The sequence below is a fragment of the Scyliorhinus canicula genome, chromosome 7, assembly GCF_902713615.1.
Source record: "Scyliorhinus canicula chromosome 7, sScyCan1.1, whole genome shotgun sequence".
NCBI lineage: Eukaryota > Metazoa > Chordata > Chondrichthyes > Carcharhiniformes > Scyliorhinidae > Scyliorhinus > Scyliorhinus canicula.
In genome coordinates, this window is record NC_052152.1 from 21,184,544 (window position 1) to 21,204,175 (window position 19,632).

The 19,632-nt window shown below is 42.9% G+C and overlaps 1 protein-coding gene across 4 annotated transcripts in view; it reads left to right on the forward strand.

The window, feature by feature from the left end:
- dyrk1aa (dual-specificity tyrosine-(Y)-phosphorylation regulated kinase 1A, a) overlaps positions 1-19,632 on the forward strand; it is a 142,807-nt gene that overhangs the window by 64,467 nt on the left and 58,708 nt on the right. For all 4 annotated transcript variants that reach the window (XM_038801492.1, XM_038801494.1, XM_038801493.1 and 1 more), the window contains exon 3: positions 17,597-17,796. In XM_038801492.1, coding sequence (XP_038657420.1) covers positions 17,597-17,796 — 200 coding nt within the window. The remainder of the gene's footprint in view (positions 1-17,596; positions 17,797-19,632) is intronic.

The window sequence follows — 19,632 nt, forward strand, 5'->3', positions numbered from 1 at the left end:
TCACTTTTAAAATATTGGATTGCGTTCGCCGTTTGTGTGTCTCATATTCTTTAATTCCTAAAATAGCGAGCAACTGTTAACATAGCCTGCACTTGTAGATGTTGTGTGGTGTTCAACTGCTCAGCAACTGAAAATTATATGAAACTCCTAAGTGCTTGTAAAATTTAAAATTAAGGGTACTGCTTGTTGTAACAGTATATTTTGGGAAATAATACATGTGTATTTTCAATGAATAATCTGACCACTTGGCAGAATAATTTTAGGAAACGCTTGCTTGTTTGCAAGATTTCTTGTTCACTGTTTGTATATAACTGTGATCCATAATGAAGACTTTAAAATAGAACAGAGTGGATATTTGAGGTGTGTAAATTTCACAATAGAGCACAGTCACCTTTGTTTGGAAAAACTAAACACCTTTGAATAAAATCTCAACCGTAGAACAATAATTGGTCACAACTATAGTTTACAGCTAATGTTATAAATATATTATAGTCAATTTAGTAACTTCAGTGCTAATCCTGTGTATTTTTCCCATATCCACACAAAACCAAAGTATATCTGGCCCTGCAGTCACTTTACTTGACCTCCCAAAAACTCTTTGCCATTTTGGCTCAAAAGTATTTCAGATTTTTGCATTAAATAATTAACAGTAGCAGGAATTATTAAAAACACTTGGTTTTTTTTCCCTCTTCTGGTATATGTCGCCAACTATCTCAATAACGATGCCGGAAGAAGCATAATAAATACTAAAAATTATGAAATAAGGGGTTGGAGATATGAAAGGATAAATTAATATTTGGCTTGGATAAAGAACTGGTAAGAAAAGGAAAGCAACAAAGACCAAATTATCAAAATAGGGTAGAATTGAGTTGCAAACTACAAAAGATTTATGGGAAGATTTTCCAGTCTTCCTAGGGTGGGAAGGTGGGTGTTTTTTCAATTTTGTTCAAGTTGGTTTGTTTGTAAAATAAAACATTTGTTTTCCCTTGCAATATGGCATGTTAAATTGGATGACTGATCCCTGACATTTTTTTAGCTGCTCTTATGTCTCAATATGTTTCCAAAGTTATTTGAACGCAACATTAGCTTCAGAAAAATGTTCTAAATAGCACTTGCAAATAATTCTAAAAGGAAAAGCTGAGAAGTAAAGCCACTCTGTTTGCATCTGGGTGACCTGATCTCTGCATCGTTGAATTTTTGTTGCTTTACCAATCACCTACCCCACTTCATCGTCACCTAATGAATCTCATGGGTGTTAACAGCTTCATACACCAAGTGACCATTCATCATATAGAGGTTTTCCCATTATGTTCCTGTAGGCACTTCAGTTGCATTTCAATATATGCGCACCTAACATCATATTCAAATGTTTTAGGAGGGCTTACTCAATAAAGTCAAACGTCTAAGCGATCGATAACAAGCTGTACAAGCTTAACTCTAGACTTACCTCCTCAGAGGAAAGTAAGAGACTGCTGTGTGCTCTGTTTCACGGAGACGTGGCTCACCCCTACCTCACTGAACTGCGCTATACAACCTGATGGCTTCTCAATACACCGGATGAAACGCACAGCGTCATTGGGCAAAGCGGAGGGTGGGGGAGGGTGTGTGGTCTCATCAATGCCTCCTGGTGCTCAGACGTGACCGTGGCGAACTACTGCCCTCCGGACCTGGATTATCTGACTGAAGTGCCGCTCGTACTATCTTCCATGGGAGTTCACATCAGCCTTATCACGGTAGCCTACATCCCACCCCAGGCGGAAGTGAGGAAAGCGCTTCACGAATTGTACACCGCTATAAATAACAGTGAAGCAGAATACCCGGAGGCCTTGTTCATCGTGGCCGGGGACTTCAACCAGGCCAACCTGAAGAGTATACTGCCACAATTCCACCAATGCATCTGTCCTACCAGGGGTGCCAACATTCTTGAACACTGCTACACAAACATCAAGGGCGACTTCCGATCCATCCCCTGACCGCACTTCAGAAAATCGGACCATAAGATGGTGCTCATTCTTTCGGCATACAAGCAGAAACCTAGACGGGAGAATCTGGTTCAGAAAGTCATGCAGTGCTGGTCCGAGGCAACAGAAGAGCTCCTGCGTGACTGCTTGGAGACAGTTGGCTGGTCCATGTTCAAGAACTCAGCGACCAACCTAAATGAGTATGCCACCACTGTCACAGACTTTATTAGCAAGTGTGTAGAAGACTGCGTGCCAAAGGTAGTACGTACATTCCCCAACTGGAAACCATGGTTTAAAAGGATGGTTCACTCCCTACTGAAGGCCAGGTCTGAGGCCTTCAAGACAGGCGACCCTGACCTATGCAAGAAATCCAGGTACGACCTCCGCAGAGTCATCAGGGATGCTAAGAGACAATGACAGACTAAGGTAGAGTCACAGACTAAGGCCTAAACAACATAACAGGCAGCAGCGCATCCCTCCCCCATGAACTGAATGCATTTTATGCTCAGTTCGAGCAGGAAACCATCAAATCATTGTAAACTGCCCCAGCAGCCTCGGACACCCATGCTTACCATCACAGCTACCGAAGTCAGATCAACCTTGGAAAGTGACAGGTCCTGACACGGTCCCTAGTCGTGCACTCAGATCTTGCACGGACCAACAGGCGGATGTGTTCGCGGCCATCTTCAACCTCTCCCTACTCCGTTCCGAGCTTCCCACCTGCTTTAAGAAGACCACCATCATACCGGTGACAAAGAAAAACCAGGCAGCATAATCAAAGACCCCTCCCACCCAGGTTATTCACTCTTCCAACTTCTTCCATCAGGCAGGAGATGTAAAGACTGAGAACTCGCACGAACAGATTCAAAAACATCTTTCCACTGTCACCAGACTCCTGAATGACTCTCTTATAGACTGATCTGATCTCTTCACACTACTTCTCTATTGAGTAGTACTACACTCCGTATGCTTCATCTGATGCCTGTGTCTATGTATTTAATGTGTATTTATATACATCCTATGTTTTTTAATGTTGATCTGTCTGGACTGTTTGCAGAACAATACTTTTTACTGTACCTCCGTAGACGTGATAAAACAAATCCAATCCAATAATAATCTGGAGGCTTTGGTCATGGTAAGGAAATAGGCAGTGTGATCAATTTGAATTCAAGGTGCCCTATGTATAGTGGAACTACTTTGGCAGATCTACTAGTGTGATCCAATAGCAAGGAAAAGCTCAAGTTATTCCAGAGTCCTGATGTACCAAGTAAAAAGAAAGGAAACTAGAAATCCAACCTCCATTCCTGATTTCTCAGCAAGCCCCTGCCATAAGCCCCTGCCTCTCCTCCTCTAACCAAAAAAAAAAGCTCTGTCCATTGGATTGCTAAACTAACAAGTTTTTTATTTTTTTATTTTTCAGTAGTTGGGAAGTTAGTTCAGTGGGAATGGAGGCTAGGGCAGTTAAAAAAAAAAATTTAGGGGCCTCACGGTAGCATGGTGGTTAGCATCAATGCTTCACAGCTCCAGGGTCCCAGGTTCGATTCCCGGCTGGGTCACTGTCTGTGTGGAGTCTGCACGTCCTCCCCGTGTGTGCGTGGGTTTCCTCCGGGTGCTCCGGTTTCCTCCCACAGTCCAAAGATGTGTGGGTTAGGTGGATTGGCCATGCTAAATTGCCCGTAGTGTAAGGTTAATGGGGGGATTGTTGGGTTACGGGTATACGGGTTACGTGGGTTTAAGTAGGGTGATCATTGCTCGGCACAACATCGAGGGCCGAAGGGCCTGTTCTGTGCTGTACTGTTCTATGTTCTATGTTCTATAAGTAACATGGTATTAGCTGATTAAATTTGCCTAACCTGGAGGGTCTCAAACTTTGACTTTTTCCACCTGCACTGAAGCATGCTCAACTTAAGCTGGGTGAACCCCTACTGAAGCATTGCGCACTTCATATTGAACAAATAGAAATTGTGCTTGTGGATTTGTCAACAACGTTTAAAACATGATGAGTTTTCATGATGCCAAATAGGAGTGATTTCAAACCCCTCTGCTGCCCTTGGGCTAAATGCCAATTTTGGTATCCAAGATGAGCTAATACCACAAATTGGGGATTGAATTCATGCCTTTGTTGACTTGCATTATCCACTGCTAGTAGGAGACCTGTTGAGCCATCTACGGTTCTTGTGTAACAAATTTGTTATTGGCTAAAATGTTTTACTAGAGAATTTTCTAAACCCCAGGTTGTTGCAACAAATTAAAACCCTCTCCACCTACCCTGCACATCTTTGAGTTGTGGGGTGAGACCCACGCGGACACGGGGAAATGTGCAAACTACACACGGACAGTGACCCAGGGCTGGGATAAAACCTGGATCCTTGGCACCGTGAGGCAGCAGTGCTAAACACTGAGCCACCATGCCACTCAAATCATTAATTTGTTGTCCTTTGCATGGTCCCATTGTATGGTCCCATTGTTGATTAATTTATTCACTAAAGTAAATTGACTCCAACCGATTTCTCTGTCAAGAACAAAGAACAGTACAGCAGGTACAGGCTGTTCGGCCCTCCAAGCCTGCGCCAATCATGCCTGTCTAAACTAAAACCTTCTGCACTTCCAATTTTTCTCACCACCACTTGCTTGCCTCTTTTCCATTCATATCTCTACCATCATTCAACTCCACAACCATCACCCGTTTTCCCATGAAGAAGGAAATCTGCAGCCTCTTTACACATTCATCCTTTGCAACTCCTAATGTATTGGAGTGCAGAAGAGGTTTACAAGAATGGTCCAGGCATGAGAAACTTCAGTTATCTTCAGATCCGAGATGTCCGGACTCTCTTCCTTGGAGAGAAGAAGGCTAATAGGAGATTTGATGGAGATGCTCAAGATCATGAGGAGGTTGGACTGAGTAGATAGGCAGAAACTGTTCCCGCTTGTAAACGGATCAAGAACGAGAGGGTGCAGACTAAAAGAAGCAAATATGACATGTGAAAAACCTTTTCACACAAGGGATGGTTCGGGTCTGCAATGCACTGTGGTAGAGGCAGGTTTAATTGAGGCATTCAGGAGGGCATTGGAATCCCTACAGTTCAGAAGGAGGCCATTCAACACATAAGAGCACCCTACTGAGGTCCACTCCGTTGCCCTGACCCCGTAACCCCGCCGAACCTGCACATCTTTGGTCTGTGGGAGGAAGCTGGAGCACCCAGAAGAAACCCACACAAACCCGGGGAGTACGTGCAAACGCTACACAGTCACCCAAAGCCAACATCGAATCTGGATCCCTGGTGCTGTGAGGCAGCCGTGCTAACCACTGTGGTGCCCTTGAATAGCACATTGAATAGAACCAATGTGTGAGGACATGAAGAAACGGTGGGAGAATGGCATTAAGACATGATGCATGCTTGCAGAGCTGGTGCAGACAAAATGGTCCAAATGACTGCCTGTAACGGTTCTGTGATCCCTAGTCCTGTGGTTCTCACTTTTGGTGCTGTTGGCCTGTAATTGCTTTGCCTCTATTCTATGCTTCTGTTACCACAGAAGTACAAACTGTCTCTCCTCCTGTTGTTATCCTTTTAGTCTGAGGATTGCAAGCTCAAGTGTAAGTGACATCCAATTGGCCTAACAGTTCTTCACCGTATCTGCATCAATCACATCTAACCTCTACTTTGCCTCTGAGGCAGCCCAAAGTTCCTTTATTAAGTATTGACTTAGCAAGCTTTTTTCCCTGTTCCACACCCCGAACAAATTGTGAAGTAGTCATGAAGAAAGTGCCTGTAGAATTGTGTTGGGCAGTATCTTTTAAGGACGATGCTAGTCTGATTGTTGTCAAAACTTGCTGGCTTCTGAACCAAATTACTCAGCACATTAGTTTTGTTCTTGACCCAGTTTTGACTTCCAACTTGAAACTGTTAACAATGGAATTATTGAGAAAGAAGTGAATGAAAAAGCTAAAACCAGAAAATGCTCAACAGTCAACAGGTCAGGCAGTATCTGTGGTGAGAAATAGTTAATCTTTCGTTTGATAACTTTTTGTCTGTTATGACACGCTGGGCTAGTGCCCGGTCAGTTCCAGCCTCGCAGGCCTCGGAGTCCCAACACCAATGAATTAACCAATAATTTGTATAAAATTCCCAAACTCTTTGCCTCTTGGTTGATCAAATTACAGTCACCAGGTTTTTATGTTGAAACACAATTACTGTTTATTGCTAACAGAAATAAAGATGAAATATGCAGCAATTACAACAGAATAATAGCAAGCTAACCTACTACTGCCCCCTTTAATTGTCCCACCCTTTACCCATGCACATGGCAAATGAATACAGAGGGATGGAAGGGGGTAAAAAATAATAGATCAAGGTAAAAATGGTTGGAATCTTGCTTTCAATGTTGAATTCTTTGCAGTGGGCTGTCTTCCCAGCACACTGATTGACCAAAGTCACCGGTGTATAGTTGGTGACGGTCTTCTGGCAAAAAAATTCACTCAGTACTCACAGGCAGTAGAATGTCTTCTGGAGAGACACGTAGCCTTTATTAAACTGGGCCGTCAACTCAAAGGTCCACTGACTCTTGGTCTGCATCAAATCCAGTTTCCAGTCCAAGTTTTAATCTCAATCCATTGCAGTTTCACTAAAATGGCATCCAAGGAGTTCTAACATTGGATTTTCTTTTAAGTGAGAGAATTCATCGGATCTTTCGGGGAAAAATATCAGAGGCTTCTTCCAGTTTTTGAACAGTGAAACTAAAACAACCCAACCTTACTGGGGAGAGAGACATTCCAGAGAAATCAGAACCAATTACCTCACTCTTTATCGGCAAAGCTCAGCATTTTGAGCTAGTTCGTTGGCCACTAGCCAAGTCCATCAATTTGGGTCATTACTGATGTCAGTCAAATCGTTCTGGAATATGTTTGTTTGAATTAAATGCAGCTTCATGCAGACTGCCTTCCTAAAGTCACAGGTCACTGTTCTGCTTGAGATAAAGATACAGGTTGGTTTCAAGACACATGTCCATAAATCACCCATAGGTCAGAATTGTAATAACAAATAAAAGAGGAAACAGAAACAGACATGGTATAAACAGGTGGACCCTTGCAATCTGAGCTTTTCCATCAAAAATGTAAAACATAATTCGCAGAAAGAATTTGTTCACAAATTGACAGATTTTGGCATTGGGTAATAATTATAGTTCAGATCATTAGAGATGAGAATCAAATTACTATACATTTTGAAGTTTGGAAGAAAAATAAAATTATGCCATTGAAACACAGAAGATTCTGAAGAGGCTTGACAGGGTGGACACCTCTTTACACAACCTGGTAATCCCGGATTCTTCTAGGGGCACCATATCGATGCCCTGTTTAATGAGGACAGCTGATCGGCATAGTCCGCAGCTGCCCAGAGCTCCTGATCTCAAAACATCCGATAGCCTCGGCCTCAAATCGCCGGATTACAGATGTGTGCTCTACACCTGTCAAAATGCAAGGCAACTTAACAGATAGCGAGGAAAGGCAACGAGTGGCTTCTAAAGATAGCTTAAGTTACTTTTTTTTTACTGTTATTTGGACTTGAACCAACGCTTTTATGGCCAGAACACACAGTACAAACCACACAATCACATTAACTGCTAAGTTTGGTGGCAGGGTGAACACAGGCTGTTTCCCCTAGCTGAGGAAAATAAAACATAAAGGTACAGTATCAGGATAACTAGGCTGATCGTTTAGGACTGTGATGTGGACTAAGGTCTTAATTTAGTGGAATCTGTGGAATTCTATGCCCGAAGAGGGTTTCGAATGCTTGATTAAGTATATTTAAGGCTAACAGAGTCAAAGTTTTGGTCTGTCAGGAAATTGCAGGATATGGGAGATGGCAAGAAAGTGAAGTTGATACTGAAGATCAGTCACGGTCCTATTGAATAGCAGAGCCATGTGATCTACTCCTCCTATTTCTTATGTTCTTATGACTGAAGCTTGTTGACTGACATGGTGAACATGAATGCTTTATTGCCAACAAAACTGAGGTCACGCTTGCAATAGAACCTACCATTTTGTGAATGATGTGTTACTGTCTTAAATTAATATTTTTGTTCACCAAAACAATTGAGCTAGTATACAGATTTCTGCTTAAATTAGGCTTGGTATTTCCTGACAGCACGGAGGATTGTGCTGAAAGCTTAATTTCTCTCTCTCTCTCTCTCTCTCCCCCCCCCCCCCCCCCCCAAGTCTTTCAACTATGAATATTGTACTTTTTAATTAATAGAATTTGAACAGCTCTCTGACCCTTTACCTTGCTTTTCTCTGAGACAATTAAAACCAATCTCTTTGATCAAGCTTTTGAACATCTTGCCTAATATCTTGTTAAGTGGCTCGGTTGCATAATTCTCATGTGAAATGCCTTGCGACGTTTCTTTTAGTTAAAGGGGTTATATAAATCATTATTGTCGTTCTACAAAGTCATCTTAATCTCAACGTTGTCTGGTGGCAGAAACTAGTTTGTCCAGTAATGTGTACTCCACAGATTATGACATGATCGTAGATTTCAGCAATGATCCAAGTTTTCATTCAGGCTAACATTTATTGATGACAAACATCGGACCAGCCTATGAAGTACCAATGGGGGTGGGGCACGGAGAGATATGATGGAGCCGTTTTCAAGTTTAATTGTACTTTTTGAAAATACTTGTTTAGGTTTTTAACATTTTGTACAAAATAGAAATTAAAGCAAGAAACCATGTATCAACACCCTCAACCCTTACAACCCCCCTCCCCAATAGAACCACCCCCAGCAGCTAACCGTGATCAGATCCTTAAAATTATTATTTAAAAAAATCTTTATTGCCACAAGTAGGCTTACATTAACACTGCAATGAAGTTACTGTGAAAAGCCTGAGAAAATGCAATATAAACAGTCACCATCTCAACCCGCTCAAAAAAGCAAAACAAACAGGCCTTAGTGAGATGCGCTCTGAACACCATCTTTAGTTGTATCAAACTTAATACCTTGCGCAGGATGAGCACCCTGCAGAGAGCCGCACTCCACACTTACTCCTCCAAAATAGGACCCAGCTCCTCCCCACACCTAACCTTCACCTCCTCCACCAATACCTGCTCTTCTCCCATGATGTGTCCATATATTCTGGACGTGCTGTCCTCTTCCCACCCGGCTGCCCAAGAGTAAAACAACAAATTTGATGGGCCACCCCAACCTCGACCTCTGCAAAAACGCACTCTGAATCCGAGGTGACCACCCAGCCCACATAAACCCCATTATGAGTTGCTCCAGACCTCCAAAAGCGCTTTGGATAAAAGTACCAGAAAACATTGAAACAAAACACAAATCTTGGCATGATATCCGTCTTAATTGCCTGCACCCGGCCTGCCAAAGGCAATAGAAGGCTGTCCCATCTCTGCAAATCCACCTTCAACCGTACTCGCCAAACTAGTAAAGTTGAACTTGTGAAACGGCGCCTAGTCCCGTGTCACCTGAACTGACAAATAGTGACAGCTAGTCCCAGCACACCAAAAGGGCAGCCCTGTCACCTCAGCTCCCCATCACGGGGCCAACCTCATAAAATCACACAGCTCAACTTATACGCCCAAAATTAACAAAAGCTCTCCAATGTCCCTATAATATCACCCATCACTGTCCCCAGGTTCGTTACATACAATAACAGATCATCAGCATACAAAGATATCCCTATGTGACTGCATGTCATGGAATGAAAACTGAGGTTGCACCCTCTACGGTGTGTCCGGGATAGGGGGAAGGAGGTAGAGAGAGAAAAAGAGGGAGGAATGGCAAGATGGAGAGAGAGAGAGACACCGGACCCCCCCCCCCCCCCCCGCCTCACGTTAGATGCGCTTACTGCCCTTTACAAAGCCTGTCTCGCCCTCATCCACAACCTCCGGGAGACATGGCGCCAACCTTAGCTAGAGGTTTTGCATCCCCGTTAAGCAGAGAAATCAGCCAATACAATCCACACTCTGTGGGATCCTTCTCCTCCTTTAGAAGGAGGGAGATAGAAGCCTGTCCCAGCGTCTTCAGAAGGGTACCCCGTAACAGTGAATCATTGTACATCCTAGCATCATTGGGGCCAACTGATTCACAGACGTCTTATAAAATTCTACCAGGAATGCATCTGGCCCCAATGCCTTCCCAGACTGCATCTTGCCCAAAGCCATGTGCACCTCTTCCAACCCCAATGGCTTCTCCGATTTTTCGTGCAACTCCTCTGCTACCTGAGGAAACACCAACCCCTCTGAGAACCCAACATCTCCTGCTCGGCCTTCGAAGATCTGACTTCAAAAGCCCCTCTTTGAAGGCCCAGAACAGTCCATTGATCTTTTCTGGGGTGGACACTAATCCCCACCCCCCAGGCTCACGCACCTGCACTTGCACTATCTCCCTAGCTGCATCTTGCTGCATTAACTGATGAGCAAACAGGTGACTGGCCTTCTCCTACCTATGCGTGCTCGTAAACCACCTCCTTTATCTGCCGCAGCTGATGCGCCACCTGGCTCTTGGACAACAGGTCAAACTGCATTCGCAGATTCACCTTGCGCGCCCAAAGCCCTGGCATAGGATTATTCGCAAACTCCTTGTCCATCGTCAAGATCTCATTCAGCAAACCCTGGCACTCCTGCCTTGCCTCCATATGCACATGGCCTTGTACGAATTAACACTCTCTCTCTCGCTCTCTCTCTCTCCATTCCTCCCTCTATTTCTCTCTCTACCTCCTACCCCCTATCCCGGACACACCGTAGAGGGTGAAACCTCCCTGTTTTCATTCCATGTCATGCAGTCCTTTGTGGATCGAGAAATCTTAACACAGAACCCAAGGACAGCCAGCAAACCCACATAGGCAGCATGGCAGCACAGTGTGTAGCGTTGTTACTTCACAGCTCCAGCGTCCCAGGTTCGATTCCCAGCTTGGGTCACTGTCTGTGTGGAGTCTGCGTGTTCTCCCTGTGTATGCGTGGGTTTCATACGGGTGCTCTGGTTTCCTCCCACAAATCCCGAAAGACGTGCTGTTAGATAATTTGGACATTCTGAATTTTCCCCCTCTGTACCCGAACAGGCGCCGGAATGTGGCGACTAGGGGCTTTTCACAGTAACTTAATTACAGTTTTAATGTAAGCCTACTTGTGACAATAAAAATTATGGATCCAACTGCCACCCCATATTCTGCGCCCAATCAGCCTCCAGCTTCAAATCCACCCAGTGCGGTGCATGGTCTGAAAGGACTACCGCTGAATACTTTGCACCTTCACATGGGGAATTAAGTCTTTCTCATCATGATGAAGTCAATCCTTGTGTACACCTTAAGCACCGGGGGAAAAATGAAAACTCTTTTACCCCCGGGTTCACAATCAGTCAAGGATCCACCCCTCCTCCCTCATCTATGAATGCCGCTATCACCTTCTGCAGTGTTGAAAGAGATAGCGACCTTGGCCTGGAGCGGACCACCTTTGGATCCCCCCCCCCCCCCCCCCCCCCCCCCCAAAATCAGCTGGCATGTGTCCAGCTCCGGAATGGCCACCAACAACTCCTTCCATTGATAATTATGGAAGCAGATAATCACCGGTGCGCAGCCTCATTCGGCCTTGGTTTTTGCCTGCGCGCCCGGTTAACTCTGTCCAATTCCAGAGGGTAAAACAGCTCTTCCCCGTCCACCAACCGAGAAACCATCTCCGCAAAGTACTGAGTCGGCTTCGAGCCCTCAAATCCCTCCCGTAGCTCCACCAACCCGAGGTTTAACTGTTTTGACCTATTCTCCTGATCTTCCATCTTCAGCCTCAGGCTTTTGTTGCTATCCGACACTATTGCAATCTCGGCCTCCAACGAGGCAAGCTGATCCTCAAGCCATGACAGGGCTTCCTCCACACTCTTCAAAGTCTCACCCTACGCTTTAACCTCATTCGAGGTCTGTACCATCTGCACCTGAATCGGACCCAGTGCTTCCTAGATAGTGGCTTTGAAAGATTCTCTTATCTCCCTTGCCTTGCTGTTCAAATTGCCGATCCATTTGCTTGCCGAATTTCTCCAGCTCCTGTGCCATTACTTCAGCCAACATGTCTAAAGTAATGGATGTGGCCGCCATTTTCACCTTCCTTTGGCGGGCTACCCTCCTGAGCCTTCTCTGATTTGGGCTTCTTTGTCGACAGTCTCAGCATGACTCTGTACAGTAACAGTTCCCTAAGTCCACAACGGGCGCACGGTCATCAAACTTCCCTGGAAAAATGGGAAAAAGGGATTAAAAGCAAAGACCCAGTCAGAAGCCACTTCTTGTGCATCTTGCTCTTAAATTATGTCATCGGAAGTCACCTTAATTCTACTTTTAAAAAGTATTCATTCTCAGTGAGCAGCACGGTAGCACAATAGGCTAGCACCGTGGCTTCACAGCGCTAGGGTCACAGGTTCGATTCCCCACTGGGTCACTGTCCCTGTATCAGTGTGGGTTCCTCCGGGTGCTCCGGTTTCCTCCCACAGTCCAGAGACGTGCGGGTTAGGTGGATTGGCCATGCTAAATTGTCCTTAGTGTCCAAAAACGTTAGGAGGGGTTATTGGGTTACGGGGATAGGGTGGAAGTGAGGGCTTAAGTGGGTTGGTGCAGACTCGAAGGGCCGAATGGCCTCCTGCACTGTCTGTACTATACTGAGTACAAGAAGCAATTGGCCTTTAATGAAGCATGAATTAATTTTCAGATTTGCCTTGCTGACTGAAGAAACAGTCAAGATGTGTTGAATTTACTTTTAATCCCATAGTTTTTAATTCCAACATTTGCTGTGGCTTTCCTCTGTTCCATCAAAAAGTCAGTGAAACCCAAATCACCTAACATAATTTGTAGCAAATTATTTAATTAATGAAATATTTACACAGCTGAAAGCCATCTATAATTCCATGGTTAAAGGAATAGAAGGGTGACTGCTGAATCTTAGTTATGGCATTGGTATGGTTGCTAAATTTGGTGATTATGCAAGGATTGGTAGGACAGCAAGATGTGAAGAGGGCACAAGAAGGCCACGTGGGGAAATAGACAGGTTAATTGAATGGGCAAGTACCTGACAAATGGAACATGATGTGGGATGGTATGAGATTATCTATTTAAGCAGGAAAAAGAAGCATATTATCTAAATAATGATAGATTGCAGAGCTCGGAGATGCAGAGAGGCCTAGGACGTTCTAGTGAAGCAAAATCTCCATAGCCCAGATGACCATCGGCTGCTTCCCCCCCTTTTGAGTGGGAGAACTAACTGGTGGTGATTTGGGGTAAGGTTGAGAACGAAGGCCTTCATGAATCACCTCAGCCGGTACAGAAACTGAACCTGTGTTGTCAGCCTTGCACTGCATCACAAACCGCTGTCCAGCAATTGAAGTAAAGCTCTCTGATTTTGCCATCATCCTTTGCTGGACTTGATTATGTATCTGCTTCGTTGAGGAGCTTTGACTTTTGAAATGTGCAGGTAGATGGCTATTTAGGTTCCTATAGCGATGAACTGGTCTTTGAGTCCCAGTTATAAGCAACACCACCACCACCAACTTACATTATATAATGGTGCTAAAATGCCCCAAGGCGTTTAAGAGGAACATTGACCAGCAACATTTGACACTGAGCCACATGGCTTCCACTTATAAGCACTTGAAAGTAATGTTTGAAACGCAGTCACTGTTGCAATTGGAAATGCAGCAGCCGTTTTGTGCTCAGCAAACTCCCTCAAACAATAATGAAATAATGACCAGATAATTTATTTTTGGGATGTTGGCGGGTATAAGTATTGGCTAGGCGGGGGGGGTCGGGGGGGGGGGGGGGGGGGGAGGGAGAACTCCTTGCTCTTCGAAATAATGTCGTGATCTCATATATCCACCTGAACACGCTGATGGGGACTTGTAACGTTTTATTTGAAAGACAGTGTTGCACTAATGTGTCAGCCTTGGTTTTGTACACTGGCAACTGGAGTGGGACTTCAATTTGGAGAAGGAAAGAGAGTTTTTGGAATCACGGATGTGCCAGGTGCCAGAATTCGACAAGCATCAATTATCTATGTCCGAGGTCTTACCAGACCGGGCCGGCTTAGCTCAGTGGGATAGACAGCTGGTTTGTAATGCAGAACAAGGCCAGCAGCTCAGATTCAATTCCCGTACCAGCTTACCCGAGCGTCGGAATGTTGCAACTAGGGGATTTTCACAGTAACTTCATACTTGTGACAATAAAAGATTATTATTATCTGGGAGGCTTGTAAGACCAGAGGTAGAGACGATTAAGGCTGTGGAGGTAGAGCTTCACCTAGAAAACTGCAGTTCCATTGGCATACAATGTTTATCTCCCAAATGTTCTCAATCTATTCCATGATTTGTCCTTGGATCGTTCAATGTGCTGTGACTGCTCCAAGTAGGACCAGTTCATTATGAAAGTTATACAATGGTTAAAGTAAGAATGATTTAAAATGAAATGAGAATTTAGGCTACAAAATTAAGTGAATAGAATTTAACATAGGCCTATGGGCGGATGATTCTTTACATTGTTGCAACTATTTAGATACTGATAATTTTAGCAAGTTGTTGGAAATTTCTTTCTAATTTGTTGTGGCCACTTTAAAATTAGGATAGCTGCCAAGAAAAATGGACAGTTTTCAATCCCTAAGGCGCTCATGATTTCCAGGTTTCACTGTACCTTGATACTGACTTCAGTATTTTGTCGAAAAAATTCAAGTGCCTGGTGCTGCGGCACTTCTGATCTGCACCTTCAGTGGAAATTAGGAATATCTCAGGAGTAATCTGGTTAGCAAACACAAATTAGCTAGCTGTGCTCTGAAACATTGCATCACCACAAATTCGTTGTGTAGCACAGCACGATTTCGAGAAAGAATGCACAAAAATCTGGATCTGCCACCTGTGGACGATGTCATCTACCCACCATGTGTAAACGTCTCATCTCAAGGCGACCAATCTGGACCAACATGCCCATAAGTCATGGGAGCAGAATTAGGCCACTCGGCCCATCGAGACTGCTCCGCCATTCAATCATGGCTAATATTTTTCTCAACTCTATTCTCCTGCCTTCTCCCCATAACCTGAGAGAAAGATGTTTAAAATTTTGAATGAATAGATTGGTTTTGAGAAGTTGGAAAACAATGTGAGGGAAGCAGAGTGAAGGGACTGCCAGGAATAAAAGTGGGGTCTCTGAATCCTTGATACCAGTGCTGGAGTGAAGGGAGAATAGGATGAAGGGAGAATAGGATGGACAAGTGGCCAGAATTGAATAACTGAAGGGTGTGGGAGGTGCATACGATCTCGAATACAAAAAAATGAGGGTGATTTCTAAATTTCTAACTTTATGAAATGGTATTATGTGACCAAGTTGATTAGAGTATCTCCTCGGGTATCTTGTTAATGGCAAAGAAACAATGTATCAGGTAGTGCATGGAAATGTAGAATACAGCCAACCTCTTCTGGATTAATTGGTTTTGAAGTATTGTCACTGGAATCCCAGTGAAGTATAATAATGATCTTGCACGATTTTTGCACTGTGTCCACTTGAACTACGTACATCCAGCAGTATAGGTACAGATTTTATTCTTACAGAAGCCTGGACAGAGCATTTTGAGCTCTGTAGCAGGGTGAAGGTACAGATGGTCAAGGTCTATCAATCATGGTGATAGCTATGTTTTATGAGGTTTACGAAAGGAGTATCACAGACAGCATATTGGGTTCATTATCTTTACATAATGTATCATAGAATCATAGAATTTACAGTGCAGAAGGAGGCCATTCAGCCTATTGAGTCTGCCTATCAAGAGCTCCCTACTTGAGCCCACACCTCCACCCTATTCCCGGAACCCAGTAACCCTATCTAACCTTTTGGACACTAAGGGGCAATTCAGCATGGCCAATTCACCTAACCTGTACTTTTTTGGACTGTGGGAGGAAACCGGAGCACCCAGAGGAAACCCACGCAGAGACTGGGAGAAAGTGCAAACTCCATAGACAGTCACCCAAGGCCTTTATTGAACCTGGATTCGTGGAGTTGTGTGGCAGCAGTGCTAACCATTGTGCCACCGTATTATAGAATCATAGAACTTACAGTTCAGAAGGAGGCCTTTGGCCCATCGAGTCTGCCCCGGATCTTGGGAAAGAGCATCACACGTAAGCCCACACCCCTACCCTATCCCCGTAACCCAGCAACCCCACCTATTAGCATCAATGTATTCAGCAGGTCTTTGACAATACTGGTATATTCAATGCTTCACTTTTAGTTAAATAAAAGTTAGTCAATTCTGTAGCAAATTTCCTCTGAAATGAATGCATGGAACAACGGATTAATTACTTGATAATTGCTACTCGTGTTCCATTAGCTAGTTAAGTCAGGTAAGTTTGCCTGAAGTGCCACTCAAAACACTGAACAAATTGATGGAGCAGCATTTAATAATAAAATGTTTCACGGTTTTTGTAGAAGTCAGATATTGAGTATTTGCTTCACAGAATAAATCTCTTAGATCAGGACATCTGTAGGACATTTTATTATTAAATACTGCTCCATCAGGACATGTATAGAAATTTCCCACCACTTTATTAATTTTGTTCTCAGGATTTGAGCAAAAAAGATGGGAATAATTGTAACTATCGGTATTTGCTTAAATGATACCGGTGCTTAAAGCAAGTACAAAATCTGTTAATTCTGTGATGCCAAAACCCATTGATCATTCCCAATGAACCCAAAATCACGAAAGCCATGATAACCCTTAAAGTGTGGAAAAGGCTGTTCTTAATGTTGGCTCATTGGTGGTTGATAACTGTAAATAGTGCATACAGATGACTTTCTAATTTTCATTATTTTTTTATTTTGAAAAAAAAAACAACTCGTTACCCAAAAATGTATTGCACCAAGAAACTCACTTGGATTCTGTTCTAAATGAGTTGCAGCATGGAGATGAATGTACATGTCCTTTTTGAGTGAAACAGATCTGCATGCGATGCTCAAAAGAATGCATCATGAATCGAGGGAAACATTTTTCACCAGTATCTTTGCAGTCATTCATTATTTTTATAAGCTCATTCATGAAAATTACTTTTAAATGTTGCGGATTTCTTTTTTTTTCAATTCCGGAGAAGCTTTTAAAAAGTACGGTCACTGTTCTTTTCACAGTTTACTTAGGATGTAAAGGACTGTATAGCTGTACAGGTCAGAAGGTTCCTGTTCTCTATTTTATTAGGTGGATGGTATCAGGAACTGGGGCTCAATAAATAGCTTTGGCATTTCTGGACTAGGGAGAGAGTAGAAGGAAATCAATTATGGTTGCGTTTCTTGTTGGAATGTAATTTGCGCAGATGGTTGGATGAAAATTGTATTGGGTTCCGTTGTTATGGCTGACAAAGTTGGATACCTCCTTTCTGGACCCAAACTTTGGGGTGTTGGGGGGGGGGGTGTTTGGGGGGGGGGGGGGCGATGGGCGATGGAAGAAGGAAGAGGAGAGAAGGAAGAGTCTGAGTGAGGTACTGTGGGGGTCCTGTACAACTATATTCCGGAATGAGCCAATATGAACTACGGGAAAGAAAACTTGGCTATTGAAACTAGACTAGTAACCAAGAAACTGAACAAGTTTCTGATTAACAATCTTATGGGTTTTCATTTCTTTTCTTCCTCAGGCGGAGAGACCTCAGCATGCAAACCTTCGACCGTTCGGCTTGCACCTTCATTTTCATTTCATGCTGCTGGCCTTCAAATGGCTACGCAGGTGCCTCATTCTCACCAGCAATACAGTGACCGTCACCAACAAACTATAAATGACCAGCAGGTGCCCGCATTATCCTACACTGACCAGCTTCAGCCAACTGTAACTAATCAGGTATGGATCCCAATTTGAGACCATGCACGACAGATCTGTTTCAGCAGTATTGTACTTGCTGGTTTCAGAATCCTTGCGATTTACCGACAGAACTAATATTTTCGAGTACATTAAAAGTCAGGCAGAAAACAGAGTGTATCAAATGGTTCTCCTACCTGTTTTATGGTTAGTTAAGTTAGAACCATTAATTTTACATAGGCTATCAAAGTTGCTTGTGTAGCGTTGCAATGTCCTTTAGAAATGTTTATTAAAATCTAAAAATTGATCTCAAATTTGCAGTTTGTTGCATATTGTTGCAGCAAAAATGGTTATTTGAAGTTGATTATAAAATCTCAGGGAGGTTTGTCATAATTGGAGGATGAGTTGCTTATATTTGATTGTAGATTAGAAAATTTTGTTTAAGGGACACGCACAGTGTATTAGTCTAACTTCTATATCTGTTATTTCATTGGAGTATAATGGGGTAGGTGATTGTCGAAGAGTGGGGTTGTACTGAAGTTCGGTGGAATATGATGTGGAGGTTGGTTAGTTTCTCATTTTGTTGCTGATCAGTGAAGAAAGAGAAAACACAAAATAATACTGAACGAGAAAAGACATCTAACCAATGAGCGAGGAAAAGAAGCACTTAAGCAGTAAGGAGGTAGAAGTGACAATCAGTAAGGAAGAAGGAAATTAGAAAATTTAAAGATTGCAATGTGTACCAACAAGTAATTTTGTTAGGAAAATGAGATACTATTTGTCTTTTTGTTCCATAAATATTTTGAAAGATCAGTTCTGAATTAAAATTTTTAAAATTTATGATCTGATTGAACATGCTTGACATGCATACCCTTTTACTTAAAATTTAGAAAGAATGTTTCTAAGTCAACCCATTCTTTTCCGTTCATGGAATCTCAGATTTTTGATACTAGTTTTTGAATTTCAGCCTCACATTATCAGTGCTTTGTTGGCATTGGTTGTCAAACCATTGTGTGTGTGTTCATCAGATGCCTTACAATAATTTTCCGGTTTACCAAAGTTCCATTTCAAACAGGAATTAATAATTCTGATTTTAAATTTTACATGTATATCAAATTCTTTTCTAAGAATTGGAGTTATTCTTAGACTGACCTGGGCCCTTAAGGTCAGTCAAACCATAATAGCTCAATGGACTTCAGGATGCATTCTTCGCTGTTTTATATTCTGCACCAGGTCTTCAGCTGGTTGGGTCAAACTGGGAAGAGGTTTTAGTCTGGTGCATTTGTGAAGAAGTTAATTTCGAGTTAGTGTATTGGAATGTAATTGATCTGTCAAGAACTAAGTTATTATTTCCAACAAGAAATCCTTCCATTTCTTGAACAGTGGTATTTGGAGGATACGTAGAACAAGAAAAAAATAACATGATGTTCATTCTTCACATGAGAATATCATCCATGTTAGATAGAAGCTCCAATCAAAAGATTTTATTTTTTGGCCATCTTTCTTCTGCTTCAGAGTGGTGACTATTCTTAGTAAAAGCTAAACTAACGTGAGCCAAAGGTGCCCCCTGTCTTCCAGCTTGATCTTGGCTAGTCCTGTGTGCTAAACAGCCCCTAGTCCTGCAATACATCAGATATGCTTCAATTAAAGAAGACCACCAGATTGTTCATGCATCCTTTTGCACTCTGCCTTTGTCATCTCAGATCCAGGAATACTTGCAGTTGGTTCTGGCCAGTGATAAGTATTCAATTCACTGAATACTTCATTGCTATTGGTGCACTTTTTCAGTTAAAACTTTAAACATGGATTTCTGTTTATAAAATGGTTTGGAGTTTGAGTTTATTTTGTTCGATTGTTCAAATGTGCACATAGCTCAGA